Below are 24,812 nucleotides of genomic sequence, written 5' to 3'. Positions count from 1 at the left end.
TTTCTGACACTGATTAAGCTGGTTCTAAAGACGCTTGTACAATCTTACCCGTGTAGCAATCCATATTGATTCCTTAAACCATTGCGACATCATGCCACTTGCAACAATCTTGTGAGTAACTAAATCAATCCTTGGCTTCAAAGGTGTATTACTCTGCAGCCCAACCCCTATACTGAAGGGCCACGTACATTCCTGGAATACAAATAAATAATACAAATCTATTCAAATGACATTAGAAGCACTCTATGTAGGTTCTTTTTTTTTTTTTTTTTTTTTTTTTGGTCGGTAAGAGTTACGAGTCCTTAGTCTAACATGTTAAGTGAAGCCTTCAGCTAACCTTTATAAAACAACAACGGAAATCAACATTTAACTGCTGTGTGCTCTGTTTCGACTAAACATGAACACCCTGATCAGCAGAAATCCGGCTTATAAAGACTGACTTTTTTACTCTTGAGGTCATGCAGAAGGATTTCATGTGAAAGTGTGCATAATGAAGTACGGAGGTGTACTATGGTAAATGACACAGCATTTCAGGGAGGAAAGAATGAACATTTTAAGAATTAACTACAGTGTTTTTGCTTAAGTACAGAAGTTTGACGTCCAGATCTCAGTGTTCCAAAGTCATCCTCTTGTCTGAGAGCAGGACAAACTTTAGTGGATGATGGCAATATGAAGATTTCTAGGGGTGATGGTATGAAGCAGTAATTGTGTCTACAATTATTTGAACTGCCTTGGGTTATGGTGGAGTATGTTGTCTAGGCATTATATTTAGAGCAGTGAAAATGGCTGGTTAGTGGTTTTTATGGTGTAGGTAGTGCAGTACGCAAGATACAAATGAGAATGATACTATCCTGGGCTAAATCAGCAAACTATGAGCCTCTCATTATGATCAGGTTCATGAGTAACAATTTTGTTTCTTGTTGAATGTCATTTGTGTTTGCTGTCTTTCTGTGTGGTATTGATTGTTTTACATATGTTCATTTGCGAATGTGGGAATCAAATCTGTGATAAAGTTTATGTAATGCAGAATTGTGATGATGAATTATATCAACTTTATATAATTCTTATCACATACTTACTGGCCTTACCATTATACTGAGCGTCATATTATTGCACACAGTATGTACAAGCCTTACTTCTACAGTGAGCGTCATATTATCGCCATCACACACAGTATCAGTAGTGTAGGTAGTTGTGATATTCTTTGTAACAGAGCCGAAGGCACAACGCAACATTGCACTCTGCACACTCGTACCTTGTGTCTTTTCTCTGAATGGCTGGTCTTACTGTCGAGTGCTTGCATACATGGCAGCAGCGCTGGGGTTTACGACGGTTTGGTTGGGAAGGGATAGTGCTAGGGTAGTGATGTCCTGTGAGGCGTAGGGGAGTCTGGGCAGCCATGGGGGTGCGGGTGCAGTGTGGGGGCCTGTCCTGTGCTTACCTGGCGATAATTTCACAAGACAGCTCCCTCACAAACCCCTCAAAGGTCTCAGAGATTCCCGTTGTCATGGCGTGGAGGTAGTGTGCGTTGAGGACCGTGATGTCGAGCAAGAGGAAGAAGAGCTTTTTGTACCACGTCATCGTGGTCCTGGCACAGTCCACACTGGAAATCATGGAGTCTCACTGATCCACTTGCCTCATGTTGAGATTGTAGTCCAGTACCGACTCAGGTTTCCAGACGTGGCGCCTCCTCTCGCTGCGGTGATCAACGGAGTCTGTGCGGTGCATCAGGGGGCTGTGTAGAGTTGACAGGAGGCAAACTTCCCTGTTGTGGTTCCACAGGGTGGCAAGGATGTTATTTGCCTAGAAGAAAACCACCTTATTTTTGTCAAGTTTCCTCCCTACCTTGACCATATGGCTACGGTTTCTCTTTACTGTACCACAGACTCCAGTGTCGTGTTGGTGAAGGAACTGATCGAGAAGAGGGCTAGTGTACCAGTTGTCCATGTACAACACATGACCACGATGAAGGTACTCTATCATTGTCTTCACCACGGCCCCTGAGAGTCCAATACTACGATCTTTGTTATGTCTGTCTGTGCGCCCGTGTACAAGACTATGTCTTGCACATAACCAGTCTTACACATAACAAAGATCTTGAACTCGAAAGGGTGTCTCTTGCTGGGTATGTACTGGCGAAAGGAAATATTGCCTCTCCACAACACAAGACTCTCGTCTATGGTGATGTCTCTGTAAGGATAAAATGACGAGCAGAGCATTTCCCGTAGGTGATCAAAGACAAGCCTAATTCTCCTCATTTTATCTGTGTTATTGGCATTAGCAGGGTTGTCTGCATCACAAAAGTGGAGGCGGCTGAGAATCTGCTGGAATCGATTACGACCCATTACCTTTCCAAAGAAAGGTGTGATGGTCATTGGGTCCATGGTCCAGTATGCAGGAATTTGATTTTTTCTTACAACACCCATCAAGAGAACCAGGGGAAAAAATAAGAACATCTCAACAAGGGTTACAGGATAGTCATATTGCTGGGAGTGCCTGCTTGTTGTACCTACAGTAGATGTTCACTTTCATGGCACTGGCTTCTTGCAAAGAGGTTCGTCTGCTCCACTATGCGGCCCACAAACTCCTCCCCAAAGAACAGGGGGAAGAAATCCACCCTAGTGGAGCCTGCATGCATACCTAGAGCCGTGCAACAAGACCGCCACTCCTGAGTGAAAGGGTGAATGATGGGAATAAAATTACTCTCATCTTCCCAGTTCCACGACACACAACCATCTCCAGCCTCGTCCCCATCATTGCCTTCGTCAGGGTGGGGAGATTGGGGAGGTGGAGAGCGGCGCCCTTCCTCACTCGCACTTCTCTTCCCTCTCCCTTTTCCTTTCCCCTTTCCATTCCCTTTCCTTCCTTTCCCCACATCATGGGGCTGTGGAGAGGAAGTGAGGGAATATTGTGGGGCGAAAGACGTGCTAGGGAGCGGCTCCACCTCGCCTCCCCAATGCCCACGTACACCACGTGCTCGCGCTGCCTCCTTCACACCACTTTCCCTTTCACCACTCACTCCTGCCACGCCATTTTCCCTTTCACCCCGCACTCCCGCCACACCACTTTCCCTTTCACCCCTCACTTCCACCACACCACTTTCGCCTTTCCCAGGCAATAAAGAAGGATCATACCTGATTTGCCTTCTCGCTGCACCTTCTGATCCTCGAGGTGAAATTTTCTCCCTCCCCAACCTCGAGGTTGCATCACGTCCTATGCCGCCCTCCTCGTCCTCGTCCTCGTCCTCATCAGAATATCTCTCTAGAGGCTGGAGAGAGGTCCGTGCATGTGTATGGGGTCCAGGCTGGCCTTCCCTCGCCTTACTGTACATAACATACCGCTTTTTCCTCAGCAAAGGGAGCTCCTCATCACTGCTTGTTGTTTCCTCCTCAGACTGCACATAATCCCTATCCTCCACATCGTCATCCAGTGGAGAATCACTATCTCCAGTGAAGGAATCCAGGGCGGATTGTATTTCGTCCTTAGAGAGACCTTTACGCGCCATGTCTGACCTGGGTCACTGCTAACAGGTGAGTGACCGAGACAAGGGTGCGCGTGGGTCACGCGAGGTCTGGGATGCTGCTCGCCTGGTGTCAGTTAGGGGAGGTTAGCCTAGGTGGGCAAATCAAAAATCTCGCGCGAATTTTGAAAATTCTGCAAATTATGAACTTTGCAATTGAGGTGCGTTAAAGTACGTCAACAGATTGGCAGTGACAAAACGTGTGGACGTTAATTCACGTCGATGGGACGCTGCGGGTTAAACTCAGCTCATTTTTTCCTTCAGTTCATATCCCCTTTGGCCCTTTTCCTCACAGAACCACAAATCTTACCCTCTACTAATATATCCCCATTTTGTTTTCCCAGTTACCATCTCCTTACAAACTTCCATAACAAGGGCAGCACCTGTTGTTATATCAAATCCCAATATGCAGTTGACACTATTTTAAACTTCACATCATCCAGTTTTGATTACTCACTATATAAACTAAATTGTCAAAATATTACCAAATATCTTTGTGTAGTTTATTGCTCCCCCAATGCTTCTTCGGAACCCAGTGTATTTGATTCCATATCCACACAGTTGAGTAACCTTATCCTTGCCCTTAGCACCGAAATAATCATTTTTTTTTTTTTTTTAATTCTCCCAGGACTGACGACACTGGTCTAGAGTGCGAGCTGTTTGCAGAATTGTTTAATCTCACTCAGCTGGTAAAGCAACTAACCCGAATACCTGATAATCCTAACCATAATGCCCATCTCTTGGATTTATTCTTGACAAATAATCCAGATCAATATAGGATAGAGGTACTGTCACCACTTGAATCCCCTGACCACAAACTCATCAAAGCCTCATTAGTTAACCCCCCCACACCTCCCTGTTCTGAATCTATCAGGGTGGCCCGATGGCACTTTGATACGTCAAACTGGGGTGGATTTAGAAATTATCCTGCTGACATTCCATGGCAGTCTTTCTTCTCTAGTGATCCTAATTCCACCCAGTCCCACACTTGCGACTTAATACTAGGTGGTATGGATTTATTCATACCAAGTCAACAGTTCACTAAAAGATCGAACTCTCCATAATGGTTTGATGGCAATTGTGCCAGAGCAACAGCTCAAATGTCATTAGCATATAACTCTTACTTAAAATCAAAAATATCTGAATCACTCTCTCAATTAAAAATTGCTAGAAATCATGCAAAAGCTGTATTCAATCTAGCTAAATCAAACTTTCTTCAAAAGCAAGCATCAAACCTACTTAACAGCCGTAATGACAATAGAATTTTCTGGACAACTCTTAATTCTTTCAAATAATAACTTTAATAAGTCATCTTCCATTCCCTCACTAAAATCTTCAGATGGCAACATTACAATGACCCACGTGGGAAAGCAGATATTTTTGCCAGTACATTTGACAGAAACTCTACCATAGACGATACCCTGGGGGTAGAGTTTTTTTTTCAAGAATACTCCCCCAGTATCCCTGCTTGTCGTAAAAGGCGACTAAAAGGGTTGGCGGAGGGTTAGTGCCCCTCCCCGGAAAACAAATAACTAAAAAAACAAACAATAAGTCTCGGACAAGGACTGACCAAACGATGACGACCAAGAACTGGACAAAGGACATGGTTATCGGAACGTGGAATGTAAGGGGAGCGAATGATGAGGTGAAAGAGAGAGAGATTGTCCAGGTGCTTGAGGGTGCGAAAGTGGATGTATGTGGAATAACTGAAACAAAATGGAGAGGAGAAAGTGTGAGAGAATGGGAGTATGGATGGGGTATATGTGCAGGAGTAGGTGAGAATGAGAGGGCAAAGGAAGGAGTATGTATAGTTGTGAGTAAAAGATGGAAGAAGAGCATAAGACAGTATGGATCAGTTGTGTCAAGGATTGTGTGGGTAAAGTTGAAAGTTGGAATACAAATGTGGGTGATTGTGTGTGTGCATGCGCCAATGCAAGATTGTGCTAGAAGAGTGCTAGAAGAGTTCTGGACAAATGTAGAAGTGTGCATGGAAAAGTTTGGAAGGAATGAGAGTGTTTTTGATCGGTGATATGAATGGTAAAGTTGGGAATGTGAAGGTGGATTGAATAGTTCGTGAGTGGGGTGTGCCTGCTGAGATAGATGAGAATGGGAGTGCGTTAGTGGACATTTGTGCTGGGAGGGAGTTGGTGATAGCCAATACCCTCTTCAGGCATAAAATGATCCACAGGTATACATGGCGAGTGATGAGAAGGGTGGATGGTGATCTGAATGAAAGGAAGGCAATGATTGATTATGTGTGTGTAGATGAAAGGATGCGAAGATGTGTAATGGATGCAAGAGCTCATAGAGGTTGGGGGAGTGGACTTTCTGACCACTACTTGGTGGTGGCGAGAATTAGAATTCAAGTGAGATGGAGGAATAGAAGAAGGGAAAGATGAGAGGAAGGAGTATTTGCAAGGAGAGTGGAAAGGTTACAAGAGGATGAGAAAAAGGCAGAGTATAAGAGAGAAGTGGAGGAACAATTGGGCAAATATGAATTGGAGCAGATGGTTGACGTGGAAGGTGTGTTTGGGATATTTACAGAAGAAATATGTGCAGCATGTGATGTGGTGTGTGGAAGGAAGAGAAGACGGATGGGGGTGAAAGGAACAGCGTGGTGGACTGAAGAGGCGAGACAGGCTGTGGCACAAAAGAAGAAAACATACAATGAATGGATGAGAAATAGGGGCGTGGGAGAAGTTGAGAGGGGGAAGAGAGAGTTATATGTAGAAAGAGAGAGGTGAAAAGATTAGTAAGAGAGAGTAAGAAGAGAGTGGATGAGGAATTTGGAAGGAATTTGAGTGTAAAGTGGAGGGACCGTAAGAAAATGTTCTGGAAAGAGATGAAAAGAGTAACACAGGGTGAAATTGAAGTTAGCAGGGGAGTGAAAGATAAAAATGGTAGATTACTAGTGGAGAAGGGAGAAAAAGTGAGCAGATGGAGAGAACACTTTGAGGAATTGTTGAACATACAGGATGGAAGTAATGCGAGTATAAGTGGCTGGGGAATGGCCGGGAGAAGGAGGGAGGTGAGAAGACAGGAAGAAATCAGTAGGATAGAAGTTGTGGAAGCAATGAAGAAAGTTAAATCAGGGAAAGCCCCAGGAATTGATGAAGTGTGTGGTGAAATGCTGAAGCATGGGGGAGAGATAGTAGTAGAATGGATGTGGAAGATGTGCAGATTGGCCTGGGAGGAAGGTAGAGTCCCGGAGGATTGGAAGTCAGGTATAATTATTCCCTTGTACAAAGTAAAAGGGGAAAAAGAAGTGCTTGGTAATCATCGGGGCATTTGTCTTCATAGTATAATAGGAAAAGTGTATGGCAGGATACTTATTGACAGAGTTAAAGAAAGAACAGAGAAATTAGTTGGAGAAAAACAGGGAGGCTTTAGGAAGGGAAGAGGTTGTGTAGATCAGATATTCATTCTTAGATCTTTAGTGGAAAAGTTTCAAGAGAAGGGAAAGACGTTGTATGCGGCTTTCATGGATTTGGAGAAAGCATATGACAGGGTGGATAGACAAGGATTGTGGAAAGTGTTATGAATATATGGAGTAGATGGGAAGTTGTTGAATGCTGTGAAGAGTATGTACGATGGTGCGAAGGCTGCAGTGCATGTGGATGGTGAACTAAGTGAATTTTTCTCTTTGAATGTTGGGTTGAAACAGGGATGTGTCATGTCTCCATGGTTGTTCAATCTGTACATGGATGGGGTAATAAAAGAGGTACAAGGTAGGGTAGTGGATGTTGGAGTGGCCCTGGTGAGAGAGGATAGTGTTTGGAAACTCCCTGTACTGTTGTTTGCAGATGATACTGTGTTGTAGAGTGAAGACGAAGGGAAGCTGCAAGGCTTGGTGGATGAGTTTGAGAGTGTGTGTAAGAAACGGAATCTAAAGGTGAACGTAGGGAAGAGTAAAGTGATGGTCTTTGAGAGAGGTGAAGTCAGTGGATGTACAGCGAGGTTGGATGGTGAGGAATTGGAAAATGTGAGTACGTTTAAGTACTTGGGTAGTGTGATGAGTAAGGATGGAGGTTTGGAGGGTGAAGTGCTTGAAAGGGTACAGCAGGGAAGAAAGGTTGCTGGTTCTTTGAAAGCAGTGATAAGAAACAGGGAAGTGAGCATGGAAGTGAAAAAGTTACTACATGACAGTATTGTGATACCAACTCTAACGTATGGAAGTGAAGCTTGGACGTTGTTGGAAGGACACAAGTCAAGAGTGAGAGCAGTGGAAATGAGTTATTTAAGAGGAGCCTGTGGAGTCACATGGGGAGACAGGCTGACGAATGAGGATATAAAGAAGCGTTGTGGTGTGGATGTGGATGTGATAGGAAGCGTTATGAGGAACACACTGAGGTGGTTTGGCCATGTGGAGAGGATGGAGGGTGAAAGACTGACGAAGAGAGTGTATGTGAGTGAGGTGGAGGGGGGAAGAGGGAGGGGGAGGCCGAGGATGAGATGGAGGGATGGGCTGGATAGGTATATGAGAGAGGGGGATGCAAGTTGGGAGCAGGGCAGTGAAATGGCGGGGGACAGGGCGACATGGAGGCGATTTGTTTGTGGTCACCCCAAACGGGATTGAGGCGTCTGGCAATAGATAGATAGATAGACTTTTGCCAGAAACTCTACCATAGACGATACCAACCAGAATGTCCCAGTATTAGAACTTGACTCTCCCGAAATTGCCCCACTTAAAATGCAATGAAGATACATAAAATCCATCCTAGACAATTTACCTACCAACAAAGCTCCAGGGCCAGATGGAATTACGCCAATTGTTTTGAAAAAGTGTTCTCCTGAACTTCTCTCTGTTCTAGCTAAATCATTCAGACTATGCATACGTACTTTTTTATTCCCAAATTCATGGAAAGAAGCCAATATCCACCCAATTCCGAAGAAAGGAAGTTCCTCTGACCCCTCTGATTACAGACCAATAGCTGTCACATCTTCTCTTGGTAAGGTATTTGAAACTTTAATTAATAAGCAGATTGTTAAAAATCTTGAATCCAACAACTTAATTAGTGATAGACAATATGGTTTTCGCCACGAAAGATCTACCATTGACATACTCAATCTCCTAACTCATACCATCCATCAATCAATTGATCTACATGGAGAAACTCATGCAGTAGCTCTTGATATTTCTAAACCTTTCGACAGAGTATGGCATCGTTCCCTGCTGTCTAAACTCCCTTTCTGTGGACTAACGTCTTTTGTTGCTATGATTTCTTCATATTTTAGTGATAGGAAAATACGAGTAAAAGTAGATGATGTATATTCCATTTTCCACTCAACGCCAGCGTGCCGCGGGGGTCAGTTCTGGCGCCAATCCTATTCTTGGTTCATATTAATGATCTCTTATCTGTCATTCACAATCCCATCCATTCATACGTAGTTGACTCAACATTACATAGTTCATTCACACTCAGACACCCATTTACAAAGTCTAATATCTCTACCTCTCAACTCACTACAGCGATCTCCATAAATTAAGACCTATCTACGATCAGTGAATGGGGACAAAACAACCTTGTCTCTTTTAATTCTAATAAAACTAAATATATACAATGTACTAATATACAGATATTGCCAGATTCGTACATTACCTTCAGTGTCACTAATATTCCCATCTCCAAAAGTATTGAAATTCTTGGCATCTCAGTTAACATTGCCCTCAGCTGGACCTCTCATGTTAGACCACTTGCTAAAACCACCTCAAAGAAACTTGGATTATTGTACAGAGTCCGTAACTTCTTCGCTAATGAGCAGTTGGCTATAATTTATAAGAGTCATGTGTGCTCTCAGCTTGAGTATTGCTCACTCTTGTGGAATGGATGTGGAGAGGTTGCTTTAAAACAACTAGATAAAATTCAGAACAAAGCTGTTAGAATTATTAACAACCCTGCCATTACAAATAAACTACCTCCCCTGCAAGTAAGAAGGAATGTTGCCTCCCTTGCATTATTTTGCCGATATTTTTTTGGCAAATGCTCAGACGAAGTTGCGTCCATGGTGCCACCTCTCCATGCCTTCCCTCGTGCTACTCGGGCATCTGATAGCGCTTATGACTGGAATGTCACACAGCTATATTGCAGAACTTCTGCCTATCAGAATTCTTTCATTCCCCGAACTGCATCTCTCTGGAGCTCGCTTCCCCAGAGTTGTTTCCCTCCAAATTTCAACCCACAGCTGTTCAAGTCTAACTGTTACAGATATTTTATGAACAGAGGACACCAGTAATCTGGTCTATGGATTATTTTTTATTTTATTCATTTGTTTGTCCTTCCTCTGTTCTGTTATTTAAAAAAAAAAAAAATGATAATCTGAGTGATATGGGAATACGAAAAGGTATTAGTAATCGAGTATTTTCGAGAAGGTATTAGTAATCGAGTATTATCGAGATTAGGATGGTTTACCTAATCTTGCTTACCGATAACATAGGCTGATTGACTGATCTGAGTGAGAAGGTGTGAGGTTAGAAGCTACGCTTATAAATAAGATGAAAATGGTCACAATTGCAAATAATTATGTCATTGGGTCTTTTCCGTTGGACACACAAGGTTCATTCAATTTGTAACTTCTACGCAGACTTAGTTTAGCATGCCAATTATGAATTTCAGAACCATTTTTTGGAGAAAAGAATAATAAAAAAGTTACTACTAATAAAAAAGCTACAACCCTTTAAAAATTTAATATTTTGGTTTGGTTAGGTTAGTTACCTTTTCATGTTACAGTTTAATAATAATAATAATAATAATAATAATAATAATAATTAATAATAATAATAATCCATCCATCCATCACCCATCATCCAATCCTACGTTGCCCTATGAGGAGCGTAGGAGCCCGGGGCTAGGCAGTTGGTCCTGACATTTAAGACGAGAGTGACCAACCTCACTCATCCCTGAGTGGCATTACGTGAGCAATAAACGTCAACCATCCCTTGAATATAAACCTTCACCAGCTCAATCCGATTGGAGCACAATAATTACCCACCAAACCACAAGGCGCCAAAATTTGGTTACATGGTTACCACCCAGCGTAGTAAATGGTTTCCTGGTGTACAGGAAACCATTTGGCTTGTCACTCAGTGTAGAGTCACCCACAGGCAGAAGGAAGAGGAAAGAATGAAGGAATGCAAGACAGAAGAGGGAGTGTAAAGTCACCCGTAGGCAGAAGGACGAGGAAAGAATGAAGGAAAGAAAGAAGATGGAAGGAAAGAAGGATGGAGGAGAGGACAGGACAGACACCCGATAGCAGCACTACATTGAGTGAGTGGATGGTGAGCGCCCCCACCTACCACAAAATAATAATAATAATAATATAATTGTTATTATTAAATATCACTGTCAATCAGTTTCATCGCTCCGAGTTTGTCGCTGACAGCTGACCCTCTCCTGCCTATACACATCCCTTGCAGCTGGCAGCCGACCCAGTCACCAGTCAGCCGCTAAATGCTACTCTTATTTTGAAATAAATGTATAATAATCATTATTATCATTATTATTAACTAACATGATAAGGTAACCCATCCTAACCTAACCCACACATTGCAACACATAATTATAAATACTGTGTAGATTGTTGTCACTAATATTAATAAAATACGTTAAAGGGTTGTAACATTAATTTTTTCTTAATATTTTTTTTCCAAAAATGGTTCTGATTTTCGTAATTGGCATGCAAGACCACGTGTGTAGAAATTACAAATAAAATTGAACAATGTGTGTCAAACGGAAAAAAAAAATCCATAACATTAAATACTGTACGTGACAACATTATTCAGTATGTTTTAAATGTCACAAACGATACACGACACAAACACTGTCGAGGAGAGCTAACACGAGCTATATACAAACCCACCAGTGAGCGTTTCCACTTCGTAGTTGTACTGATGATATGTAACCACTGCCACTGTGAAATAACCTTCGTGGTTCGAAAGTAGGATGCCTAAGACAGATGCTGTAGGGTATTAGACCGGAAATGAGTTGAAAAAGGGCCTACAGCGATATCGAGAATTACATATAAACAGTAATGCATACACTGAAAGAAACGCATGTGGGAATCATTTTACAAACAATAACTAATATCATGCTTATGGCAGTGAGAGATGACGGTAATATTGTGGGAAGAGAGCCCCACCAAATCCCATGAAGCATTAAGTGACTACTGTGGACCGGCTAATGTTAGAATGCATGGCCCGTCTCCAACTGGGACTTAGACTCCGCTCTCGCCAGGGGGGTAAAGAAACTAATGCTCGTGATAGTACTTGAAACACACAAATCAAGGCCACAACTCTCACGACAGTTCCCTATTTCCTTCTATACTCTTTTCCCAATAACTTGTCCTAAAACTGCCATCACTCCACCTCCAATGCTGAGCTGTTACAACATAACAGCTCTAGCATAAAATATTAGTCACAAAGAACTTCTATGGAAAGGATGTAGAGCCATAGCAGTGTCTTTTTCTGACAACGACCTAGGTGAAATAGCTGTAAAAAACAAAAATTTGGACCAAGTTAAGGAGAAAAGAGTGTACAGCATCGTCAACATAAAGAGTTCATCCTGACTTACACTAAGAGTAGGCCTACAGCCATACTGAACGCGATGAGCGGGGAGACTTGAGCGGGGAGGGATGAGGTGACACGATAAAACACACCAAACTTTATGTGGGTGGCCACACTGAATGAGTGGGGAGGTTTGTCGCTCCGCTCGCCCTCCACACCTGTCGCTATGTGATGCAGCATGTTCCAAAATATCGTGCACTGCCTAGCGACATCCCCACTTCCCAGGCATTTGCATCATCATTCAGTCGTGCTGGTACTGCATGCTGGGTTGGTTGGGTTCTGGTAATTGTGTCTACTGAACAACTTATTGAAGCCATGTACCACAGGAGAGCTGTGTGGGATCCAAATGATTCACTCCACAAAAATACTAGAGTGTTGAAGAAACACCGGGAAGATATCTGTGAATAACTGCATACAAATGGTAAATTGTAATCGAGCATTATTTTGTCATACGATTGCTTAAGAAATGTTTGTTCCACTGTTGTTATAAAACCTATCAAAGACCATTAATGTCTAGAATTCCTATTATAGTAGCAGCACACGACTCTGAGGTTGTCAGTATCGTACCCTGGCAGCCAACAATTCAAAAGTGAGTCCGATTTCGTATCATATTCTACACGAATCATATTATTATGCACAAATATATTATCAACGAATATTATTATACACGAACATATTATACACGAATCACATGCGCCTCATATTGTACATGAGATCAGAAGCACTTTTGAATGGTAGGTTGCCAGGGCACGATAATAACAATCTCAGTGTCAGCACCGCGACTATAGTATTTAGTGCTCTATTCCCTTTGTTACATTGTAGGCTTAAAACTAATACAAAGATAAGTGAACACACTATATGTATTTGTATATGTATATATGTAACAAATATTGCCAATTTTATTATTTACCATACATAAATCTATGAAATATAATTCAGTAGATGGTGAATTGTTCAGCGGATATTTAGGCATGCTTCTGAGACTGTCGCCCGCAAAGTTGTCACTTCCTATTTGGACATGCATAGCGTTAACTCTTACCTAGCTGCTCATCACTCCACGCAACCTCCCTGCTTGTCGCATTCTATTTGGCTGTATCATAACGCAGCTAGGAGAATGTTGGGTACTACAGTGAACATCATAGGAAACAATAGTTACAGTTGCTGGCTATGTTGTCAAGCAGAGGTCAACTAAGGGCATGCTCGGGGGGATGTCATAATGATAAAAATCGGAAAATTAAAAACAATTATGGTAATGCATTCAGTGGATGGTGTAGCTCCTTGCCTGTCTACCATGGAACGCTCCCAGCCGTATGGTATAATTTAAATGCCCTACTATGCTTTTAAGTATCCCCACTCGAGTGGTGTTGCCTTACAGGAGGTCTGCTTTTTTTCTTATATTTTCTGTTTTTCAAAAAAGATTCCACCGATTTCTTTTCTGTTTAGTTTCTGGATTACTGTATGATATGTTCTAAAGCAGCACGCTGCCGGCAGTCCCGCACTGTCTCTGAACCACCAGCCTCACTGAGTCACTGCCTCACTGGCAGTAGGTCGGGATATGTTAGAGCAGGGGTGGGGAACCTTTCTCCTATTAAGGGCCATTACGATATTTTTAACATCATTCACGGGCCATATATATATATATATATATATATATATATATATATATATATATGGTATTATTGTATAATTATTCCCATACTTTGAATATGATAGCAACCCAGAGTGTGTCCTACCCGTCGCAAATTTCATTTTACTAGTTTAATTAACCACTAACTAATGTACCTGACTGAGGCATGCGGACATGTTGACGGAGTGGAGGCTAGGATATTATGTGTGTTCGTGCGTGCGTTAGCAAGGGTAGGGTGTGTGTTAGTACGTGCGTTACCGCTGCGTGGGTGGAACTGCGCATGTAAGTCGGCTTCAACCAATGACATTCAATAGACAATAGCCAATCAAGTGCATCCTTTTCATTTCCCCTCGAATTTCAAATTTTGATACTTCGTCAGTCCCCTGAACTAAGTCATTGCGCTATGGCGGTCTGTAATTGGTGCGAGTTAAATTACATGAAAGCTTTCGCTACGTTTTATGAAAACGAAGATAGTGCCATATCGTTCTTGAAAGACCATGGAGTATTTAGATCTACAGTTCCAAAGTGCCCAGAACATAATACAGACTTAGTTTTTAGAGAAAAAGACAAGATCTGGGGGTGGTATTATTTTAAGCTTTTCCACTCTGAACCTGAGGAGGCTATTGAGTTTCTTGTAAGGCACGGTGTATTACCTTCGGAAGTTTATTGCCCAGACTGTCAGGAACCGTGTAAATTAAGAAACGACAAACATCTGTGGTACTGACGTGGTCGGTACAAAAAATGTGCAAAAACCAAGAAACGGACGACTCGTCCTGGACCATCGTATCTCTAGGTAAGCATTCCCCTAGGATTGGTTAGGTTAGGTTAGGTTAATGTCAGGGGGGTCTGGGGGGCGGAGCCCCCCAGTTAGGAAACACGAGGTCGATAAGAAGCTTAAAATTATATTTTTCTGTGGTTTTTGATGCGATTTGAGTTGTTTTTTACTTCACTTTTTTGGGAAAATGCTTGATTTCACCTACTTGTCCAAAGTTCATAATTGGAAAAGAGGGAAAATGAGGCATTTCCGACGAAAATGAAGGTCAGAAACATTCGATATCGCATCAAAAACTGCCAGAAAAATATATTGCACTACCTAGGAGGTGTATTGTCCACTTGTAAAAATTTATCGGTTTAAGTATGGTTAGGTTAGGTTTATTTCAGCAAGGTTAGGCTTTAGCATGGAATTTTCATTTTCCTAGTATTTTCAGTGTAATTCATTTGAATTTGACCTTCATTTCTGTCAGAAATCACTCGTTTTTGCGTAATCCAACCTGCCAGAACCTCCTGTTCAACAGTGAAACATTGGAGGTGGGGGGGGGGTGTAACTCAAAAACGAGTGATTTCCGACAGAAATGAAGGTCAAATTATAATGAATTACACTGAAAATACTAGGAAAATGAAAATTCCACGCAAAAATGGCGTGCGGGAGTAAAAGTAAAAATTTACCATATATATATATATATATATATATATATATATATATATATATATATATATTCTTTCATGAGTTTATGGAATTGCATTTTTGAATTGCCTCGCGGGCCTCATCAAATGGTCTTGCGGGCCTTATACGGCCTGGAGGCCGGACGTTCCGCATCCCTGCGTTAGAGTAGCGCCTTGCTTATGGTTTTTATTAATATACCCCTTTGTGTGCGTTTATCTGGTGGATTGCCTTTATTTATTTGTGCCAGAATGCATCCTAAGAAACATGCACAAAAGCTAAAAGAACGTTGGACACGGTTGGAACAATGGAAGAGAGAGCAGAGAGAGTGGAAAAAAGAAAATATCTCTGCTACTGACGAGTCCAGCCATGCCACTCCACCTCCCACCCGACGTGCTTCCACTCCCGCCACAGCCACACCACCTGCTACAGTTACAGCCACAGCCACACAACCTCCTCCATCCACAGCCTCGCCAAGCACATCAGCAATGCCAGCGTCAGTAGTGCCAAGATTTTCCACAAGAATGAATGACTTTAGAGGGACAATGCCATTCGTGGGGAAAAAACTGCTTGGAACTGATGAAACTCTTGCAAATGAGGGTGAAGGTGGAAGAGATCAGATGGTAAAAAAAAAAATCGGTGCAAAATACAAGATATTGTGAATGTGCGGGAAATGTTGTATGGCAGGTAACTTATAAACTGTGATATATTTCTCACCCTGCAATGCTGTCAGTATGGATATATATATATATATATATATATATATATATATATATATATATATATATATATATATATTGTTTCAGAAGAAAGATATTTATAAGTATACATGGGTGAGAAAGGAGGGTGGAAGGGTTGTTGATAGAGCTTTGATGGACTATGTGGTTGTGTCTAGGAATGTAATAGGAAGATTGTTGGATGTGAGAGTTCTGAGAGGGGAGGGTGGAGGTATGTCTGACCACTACCTGGTGGAGGGAAAGTTAAGAGTAGGTAAGAGATGGGTGAGAGCTAGGAGGGTTAGGTGTGGCAGGGAGGTTTTGAAACTGAGTGAGTTGGATACAAGAGAGAAAAAGATAGAGTATCAGGAGAAATTGAAAGATGAGTGGAACGCAGTGAAAGATCGTGAAAATGGCAGTGTGGAGGAGGAATGGCAGTTGTTTAAGAGTGCTGTGGTGGGGCATGCAGAAGAGGTGTGTGGTGTGAGACGAGTGGGTGGTGGTGTAAGAAAAGGAAGTGAATGGTGGTGCGAGGAAGTAAGTATGGCTGTGGCTGAGAAGAGACGTGCATATGAAGTGTAGCTGCAGAGGAAGGATGAGATGTCATATGAAAAGTATAAGGAAAAGAGGAATAAGGCGAGAAGGGCTGTGCGTGATGCTAAATTGGCAGCAGATGAGAGGTGGGGTAGGCGGCTGACAGAGAATTTTCAACAGAATAAGAAAATGTTTTGGAAGGAGGTGAAAAGGGTGCGAAAGGGAGAGTCTGGGAAGGAAGAACGAGTAAAAGCAGAGGATGGAAGGATGTTAATTGAGATGGATGCAGTAAGGAAGAGATGGGCAGAGTATTTTGAAAGATTGTTAAATGCAGAAGAGGAAAGGGTGGCTGAGATTGAGGCGGATGGAAGGGTGCAAGGAATAAATGTGATGGGAGAGTTGAATGATTCTTTGATCACGAAGGAGGAAGTGGAGAAGGCAGTAAAGATGAAAACAGGGAAAGCTGCAGGTATGGATGGGTGTGCTGTGGAATGCCTGAAGGGTGGTGTTTTGACTATTGTTGACTGGTTAGTAATATTGTTGAATGTGTGCTTTGTGAAAGGTATGGTGCCAGTTGACTGGGCAAGTGCTTGTGTGGTCCCGTTGTATAAAGACAAAGGTGATAAGTATGAATGTACTAGCTTTAGGGGTATAAGTCTGTTGAGTGTTGTAGGTAAGGTGTATAGTACAGTGTTAATTATGAGAGTTAGAGAGGGTACAGAGGGAGTGATTGGTGAGTAGTGCGGCTTTAGGAGAGGGAAGGGATGCGTGGATCAGGTGTTTGCTGTGAAACAAGTGTGTGAAAAGTATTTAGCAAAAGGCAAGGATGTGTTTTGGGCATTTATGGATTTAGAGAAAGCGTATGATAGAATTGATAGGGAGGCTTTGTCGACTGTTTTAAGATTGTATGGACTTGATGGTAGGTTACTAAAAGGGGTGAAAAGTTTTTATGTAAATAGTAGAGCGCGTGTAAGAGTGGGAAATGCTGTGAGTGATTGGTTTCCCGTGAGAGTGGGCCTGCGACAGGGATGTGTGATGTCGCCTTGGTTGTTTAATATTTACATGGATGGTATTGTAAAGGAGGTGAATGCAAGAGTTTTAGGTGGAGGTCTGAGTTTGGTGAATGTTGATGGTGGAGAGTGGAATCTGAAGCAGCTGCTGTTTGCAGATGATACTGCACTGGTGGCTGATTCAGAGGAGAGATTGAGACAGTTGGTGGAGGAGTTTGGAAGGGTGTGTGAAAGGAGGAAATTGAAAGTAAATGAGAATAAGAGTAAAGTGATAAAGTGTATGAGGTTGGTAGATGGTAGGGGGATGAATATAGTTTTGAATGGCGAGTTGCTTGAGGAGGTAGAGTGTTTAAATATCTAGGGTCACATGTTGCTGTGGATGGAAGAATAGATGCAGAAGTGAAGTTTAGAATAAATGAAGTAGGAAAGGTGCTGGGAGGAATGAAAAAAAGTGTTTAGATGTCGTTCGCTTAGAATGGATGTAAAGAGAAGGCTGTATGAGGGGGTTGTGGTACTGACTGCGTTATATGGGGCTGAAACATGGAATATGGGTGTATCAGAGAGGAAAAGTTTGAATGTAATGGAGATGAGGTGTCTGAGGAGTATGTGTGGAGTGACGCGTATGGATCGAGTGCCCGAAATGATGAAGTGTGAAGGAGAACTGGAGTTGTTCGGGAGATGGCTGGTAGAGTTGAGCAGAGGGTGTTGCGATGGTTTGGGCATATGGAGAGAATGGATAATGAGCGATTGGTGAAAAAGATAACTAGATCTGATGTGATAGGTGTAAGGCTGAGAGGAAGAGCACGAATAGGATGGATGGACAGTGTGAAGAGAGCGCTAGATGTGAGAGGGATGTCTGTTGAGCAAGGAAGAGTGGCTGTGCGTGACAGAACTAAATGGAGAGAAATTGTGAATGAATAAGTGATGACGCAGCCATAAGGGGATATTCTCCCACATTTGGTCTGATCAGCTAGTCAGGTCAGGTGCGGGTAAGAGGATGGGTCTGTTATGAGGTGGCAGGGGTAAACCAGCTCTGCTGTCGGGCCCTGCTGCAGATGTCACTGATTGCACTGCGCAGTTGACCCTTGTGCGGTGTGGTGCGGTGAGGATCTGTCCGTTTTCCCCTTTGGGGCTAGGATGCGTATGAATGTGTTTGAATGGATGAGTAAATGGGGAGTGTGTCGTCCTGTCTCGGCTACCTCCCTTTCCTTGGGAGAAGCAGCCTAGGTATATAGATAGATAGATAGATATATGAAAATGCACCAGATGCTGCATCCCTTGAACATGGAACAGCAAAAATACTGACTGATTCTAACCTTCATCTTGTGTATGCCAGTATAATCAATGATTCAGGAAATGCTGGTCTCATAAGGTTGTGCTCAATTATGGGAATTCTGTGCATGTCAGCTGGAACATATCACAAATATAAAGATGTAATTTGTGATGCCATTGACAAGAAGTACAAGGAAATGGAGGCCAAGTGTGTTGATGCCATTTTCAGGCATTATTTAAGCCATAACATTGTGCAAGAAACATTTGAAGAGGATGGCATACTCAACATCGATGTGTCAATTCATGATACAGGGATGAAGAGAGGACATAATAGTAAGGTTGGAGTAGCTTTTGTCGTCGAGTGTTTGACAGGCATTATTTTTTTTTTTTTTTTGAAGTCCTCTGCTTATATTGTCATTCATGTGCATTGTTAGCTTATGTTGGATGATTACAGGAAGAAGTGTGAAGCCCATCGACCACTGTATATGGTAAATTATGAAGGGCCCTCTGGTGGCATGGAGCACCATGTTGCTTTGGCACTGTTAAGCCGATCCACACAGAAGATGCGGTACACCACCATGGTCAGTGATGGTGATGCTAACACATCTGAGGCAATAAAGAAACTGAAGCTTTTGGAGTTTGTGCTTGGGCGGGAACTTTTCCAGCCAAGTGGACAAACCACTTGCCCGCGCCTGGGGCTTGGAGGGCAGTCTGGCTCAGGTAGCGCTTGTGATAGGACACGCCCATGCCTGGACCTCTTAATGTAAAGTTGGCCTTGCTGTTTCTGTCTCCCTCCTGGTCCTCACCTCAACATGGCACAGTGGAGTTCAGCGGCTGACCCAGGGGTGGAGCCGCCAGTGTCTGAGCAGGCGAACCCAGAGTCAAAGAACTGGTTCCACTGAATGGTACTGGGAGACCAAGTGCACAGCAACATGTACAATGTGCCACCACCCCAGCTACAACCTCCAGGGATGGGGACAGCCTACCAGCTGGTGTACCCAGCCCTACACCCAGAAGCACTAGCCCAGTGGCGAGTGCTGGCACCACTTGCAACTCCCGGTAAGGCTACCATGGGAATGTCGCCATCCCAATTTGAGGCATGGGCCCGCAGTGTCAGGTGCTAAAACAATGGTTGCAGGTGGGTCCCACCCTTGGCCATGGGTTACATAAGATTGCTGCATCATCTTGAGGTGCAGCAATGCTTGGATGCACGGGTGGCCAAGCACAGATTCGAGGCCATTTTTTTTTTTTTTATGTGACCAACTCTGGGCATAGGCTTCACAGTCTGCTTTCAAGGCCCAATAGTCCTCCTACATACCGCACACCTCTACATGTCACCACCTCGGCACTAACACCCACCGTCCATATTGAATATATGCTAGGGCTGTCTCATACAGGATTGGTGTATTGGCATTAGCGGGGATATTTTTATGACGTCGACAGGTCTTCTGGTAGATCAGTAAAGTATGATTTTATGAAATTCAAATCCTTAAACTGTTCCCTGCCCCAGCGGGATTTGAACCCGGGTCTGTTAGGACTGCAGACCGCCTCTCTACCGATTGAGCCACCACCTCCCCACATGGCCCATAGCCGTGTTCACTGACTTCAGCAGGCTTGGCATCGGTTTCGTGGTCATGCAGCAGTACTGCCAGTGTGTGTCTCAAGAGGCCCCCTGTGCTAAATGGGTGGCTGGAAACTGGCCCTGTGCAGCAGTTGCCATCTAACATCAGCCAAGAACTACCCAGTGTTGGAGGGGGAGGCACTTGCCATCATATGGTGCCTGAAAAAGGCATGCCTGTTCCTGCTGGGATGTCTGGGCCTCACCTTCATCACAGACCACCGTGCGCAGAGGAGGCCGTCAGCATGATGAGGAGCATGGTGGTGGGCCCCAGGTGCACTGTGGGAGCATGGATGGACTTTTTAACATACATGCAGGAGCCCAATGATAATGTGTTCATATGTGGTAAAATGTAGGGCCAAGTTAGTAGGGCCTAGAGTGTGATTATAGGTGCCCCCAGTGTTCTCTAAATCTTGATGATTTCATGCTATTGAAAAGCTTGCGATGGGGCTGCACATCCTCAGAATGAAAACAGAAGTGCTGCAACAGCATTCAGTGTTGTGATCTGTGGGAGAAATCACAAACGCCTGTGAAGCGTTCAAATCAGTGGAGAAGATGGTGGGATTGCGCTGCCATAGAGGTGTGGCAGGTGCTTGAGTGAGTGACGAGGAGAAAACGGAAGCGGCCAGTGCCACTCAGTTGCAACAGGTGGGTGCAGGGCCACCCCAGCCTCATACCCCTCCCCCACCAGCAAAGGGTTGCTGCAGGTGTGGTGGCAGCCAGGGCAGCTGGGAGCACCGATGCCCTGCCGTCAAGGCCATCTGCCGCAGATGTGGGAGGGTCAGCCACTTCCAATGACTGTGTAGGTCAGTGATGCAGCCCAGCCCCGCCAAGACCACCAGCAATGTCACGATGGCCAGCACCGAGGCGTCAGCGTGCCTCAGGGTGGAAGTGATGTGTGATGATGCATCCTAAGCATGCGAGGTGATGTAAGTAGCCGATATGGGCACACAGGTATGTGTAGCATACCTGTGGGGCCTTAGGTTGACTCTGCAAAGTCTACAGAGACATACCATGAGTATTAATCACTTTGCAGGGGGGAGCATATGCATTGTGGGATGCAAGGAATGCTGCTTCAATGTGGGCAGAAGGACTGCTGTGGCGAACCTGTACTTTGCTGATGGGATGCAGTGGTTGCTTCTGTCACTGCAGACTTGCAAAGTGCTGAGCATGGTGCCAAATGACTTCCCCAACATGCTGGTGACTGTAGGGGCCGTTGGACAGGCGGAAGAGCCCCCAATTTCCACCCAACCCGATACTCCCCCATACACCCTGACGGAAAAAAATGTGAACCTGATGGAAAAGTGGTTCCTGGAGCACTTTGGGTGCACGACATTCACAGTGAATGGCACCCCCCTGCTGGAGATGAAAGGGCCTGCCCACCACATTCACCTGTGCCCCTGTTCAAAGCCCTATGCGGCGCACCCACGAGCATCCATCCCCTGCTACTCCAAAGATGAAGTTCGCCAGCAGTTGGAAGAAGATATAAGGAAGGGTATCATTGAGCCTGTACTGGCTGGAGAACCCACAAAGATGTGTTCCCGTATGGTGGTGGTTCCAAAGAAGGATGGGCGGCAGTGCAGAACAGTGGATTATCAGCGACTCAACTAGACAAGCCAGTGGGGCACCCACCACACCCGCTCTTCATTTGACATACTCACCAGTGTCCCGAAGCACACATTCAAAACAGTAGTGGACACTTATTCAGGGCACCACCAGATCCCCCTGGAAGAGGAGAGCAAGAAGCTGACCACCTGCATCATCCCATGGGGCTGCTTCCACTACTAGTGCACACCCATGGGCCACTGTGCAGGGCAGAACACCTTTACCAAGCACTTCAATGACTCAACAGCAGAGATACCCAGGAAACTGAACTGTGTTGATGACATGCCCCTGCATGACCATAGCATTGCCAATGCTTTCTGGCACACATACCAGTTCCTGCGAACATGTGCAGAAAATGGGATGTTGATCTGCCCATACAAATTCCGCTTCTGGCTTCTGCAGAAGAAGCATGACCTTCGCAGGTTATCTGCTCAGCTGGGAGGAGTATCAGCCTACCCAGGACTTGCTAGGCAGTATAACCAATTTCTAGATGCCGCTATGCCCCTCCCTCAAATATATCCGGTTGTGGTTTGGGCTGGTGAACCTGGTGGTGCCATTCCTTGCCTTGCACCACTCATGGAGCCCTTCAGAGAATTATTGAAAAAACCGTCAGGGAATGTGGCGTACTGGAATAGCCAACTCCAGTCCCTCTTCGAGTCAACAAAGGAGGCTATAGGCATGCTTGTGGTGGAGGGCCTCCAATATTATGACGCCACATGGCCCATAGCAGTGTTCACTGGCTTCAGCAGGCTTGGCATCGGTTTCATGGTCATGCAGCAGTACTGACTGTGTGTGTCTCAAGAGGCCCCCTGTGCTAAATGGGTGGCTGGAAACTGGCCCTGTCCAGCAGTTGCCATCTAACATCAGCCAAGAACTACTCAACGTTGGAGGGGGAGGCCCTTGCCATCATATGGTGCCTGAAAAAGGCACGCCTGTTCCTGCTGGGATGTTTGGACCTCACCTTCATCACAGACCACAGTGCGCTTTCCAGGATCTTCAAGGCCAAAGAGCTGATAGACATCAGCAACCCCCACATACTCAATCTGAAGCAGGGCATTCATGTACTCATTTCGGATAAGGTACCTGAAGGGGAAGGCAAGCCATGCAGCAGACTCACTCTCATGATACCCCCTATTATGGGGCTGACAGGATGGGACAGACCTGACAGAAGACTAGGCTACATGTGCCACAGTCATGGCAGTGATGACCTGTGGTCTAGAAGACAAAGAAGTCGCCATCATGGACATCTGTCAGATGGAGGAGGAAATACACCAGGACGAGGACTACAGGCTCCTCCATGAATGTATGAGCGCCGGGGACTGGGCCCAACTGGAAGGACAAGAAGCCGATAGCACTCCACCATACTACAGGATGAGGGGACACCTGTCATGCCAGGGGGACATTGGCATGTATGCCAGCGACGAAGAGCACTTGCGACTCATAATTCCCACAGCTCTTCGACACGGAGTCCTAGCCAACCTCCACGCAGGTCACCAGGGCAGAGACTCCATGCTCAGGCATGCCAGGCAATGCGTGCACTGGCCCAGCATAACTGCTGAGGTGGAACAGAAGAGGATGCACTGTCAAGTATGCGAAAGCAATGCCCCATCACAACCCATGGAAAACTTGCTGCCCACACCCTCACCAGAGTAACCCTTCCAGCAAGCAGTGGCTGACCTGTTCCAACTGGAGGGGGAGGAGTACATTGCTTATTCAGACAGGTTAACTGGCAGGCTGGAGGTGGTGCATCTGCCCAGGGGTACAGCCAGCTCATGGCTCATAACAGCCTTTCGTAAGTGGTTCAAAAGGTTTGTGTCCCAGAGGTCCTGTCTTGTGATGGGGGTATGAACCTCGTGAGTGAGGAAATGAGGACATTCCTATCCACTTGGGTGTGCAGTTGGGAGTGGCATCGGCCCATTATCCACAGCCCAATAGCTGACCAGAGGCCTCAGTCAAGTCTGCCAAGAGGTTGCTGAGGAATAACACCAGCTCTGGAGGCTCCCTGGACTCAGATGTATCCACCATGGCCATATTGCAGTACCTCAACACCCCGCTACACCACACTGATGCACCCCTAGCCCAAGTGCTGATGGGATGTCAGCTGAGAGACTCCATACCCACTACCAATTACACTACTCGATCAGCAGGCAGTGGGCCGGGATTGTGAGAAGCATGGAACATGCCATGGCTCACACTGGGGATGCAGTGGCCGCGAGATTCAACCAGATGGCACACAACCTTGCCCCTCTCAACCCAGGCCAGTGGGTGCACCTACAACCAGGAGATTGGGCAGAGGGATCGTGTAGGGGTTGACACACCAGCCCCAAGGCAATACCTGGTGCAGCTGGACAGCAGTGGGTGTCTCCCTCAGGATCTGCCACCACCTACACCTCTACAAGGACACAGGGGAACAGACACCCACCATGCACGTTGAGGGTGGTCCCTGGTGGGAGGATGATCGCAGGGGGGAGGCCTCTCAGCCTCTTCCTTGCCTGGAGAGACTGTGGCAAGCTAGGCGCTCTCCAAGACACCTAGAAAACTATGTACCATGACATTGCAGTGTTTTGTACCCCTAGGCATATTAGGGTGTATTGTAATGTGTATAACATTGTTGCACATATACCATGATACCTGAGCAATGGTTGCTCCAGTGCATGAAATCAAATTCCTTATTGTTCTAGTAATTATGGCATTCTGAAGTCAGCATATACATAACATGAAAATTTTAACAGCATTGTGTCATGTAATGCCTAGTCTCCAGTTATGATGAGTGTCAGTATCTGCCCATTGTTTTGTTATTGCAGTGACCTCCCTCCTCCTTGACCAATGTGCTTTGTATTAATACCGCAGGAAGTTGGGAATTCACTGTAATGGAGAGGGGGAGTTTGTGCTTGTGCGGGAGCACAGGA

The 24,812-nt window shown here is 44.8% G+C and overlaps 1 protein-coding gene across 1 annotated transcript in view; it reads right to left on the bottom strand.

The window, feature by feature from the left end:
• The window catches only part of LOC145397278 (uncharacterized), a 149,481-nt gene that overhangs the window by 12,279 nt on the left and 112,390 nt on the right, over positions 1-24,812 (bottom strand). Inside the window, exon 16 of the mRNA XM_080270474.1 lies at positions 49-192. Within this exon, the coding sequence (XP_080126600.1) occupies positions 49-192 (144 nt within the window). The remainder of the gene's footprint in view (positions 1-48; positions 193-24,812) is intronic.

The sequence above is a fragment of the Coenobita brevimanus genome, chromosome 40 (assembly GCF_032717465.1).
Source record: "Coenobita brevimanus isolate Jiangsu-jjx chromosome 40, ASM3271746v2, whole genome shotgun sequence".
Taxonomy (NCBI): domain Eukaryota; kingdom Metazoa; phylum Arthropoda; class Malacostraca; order Decapoda; family Coenobitidae; genus Coenobita; species Coenobita brevimanus.
Note: the sequence above shows the minus strand (reverse complement) of the source record. Positions and strands in the feature narration are given on the sequence as shown.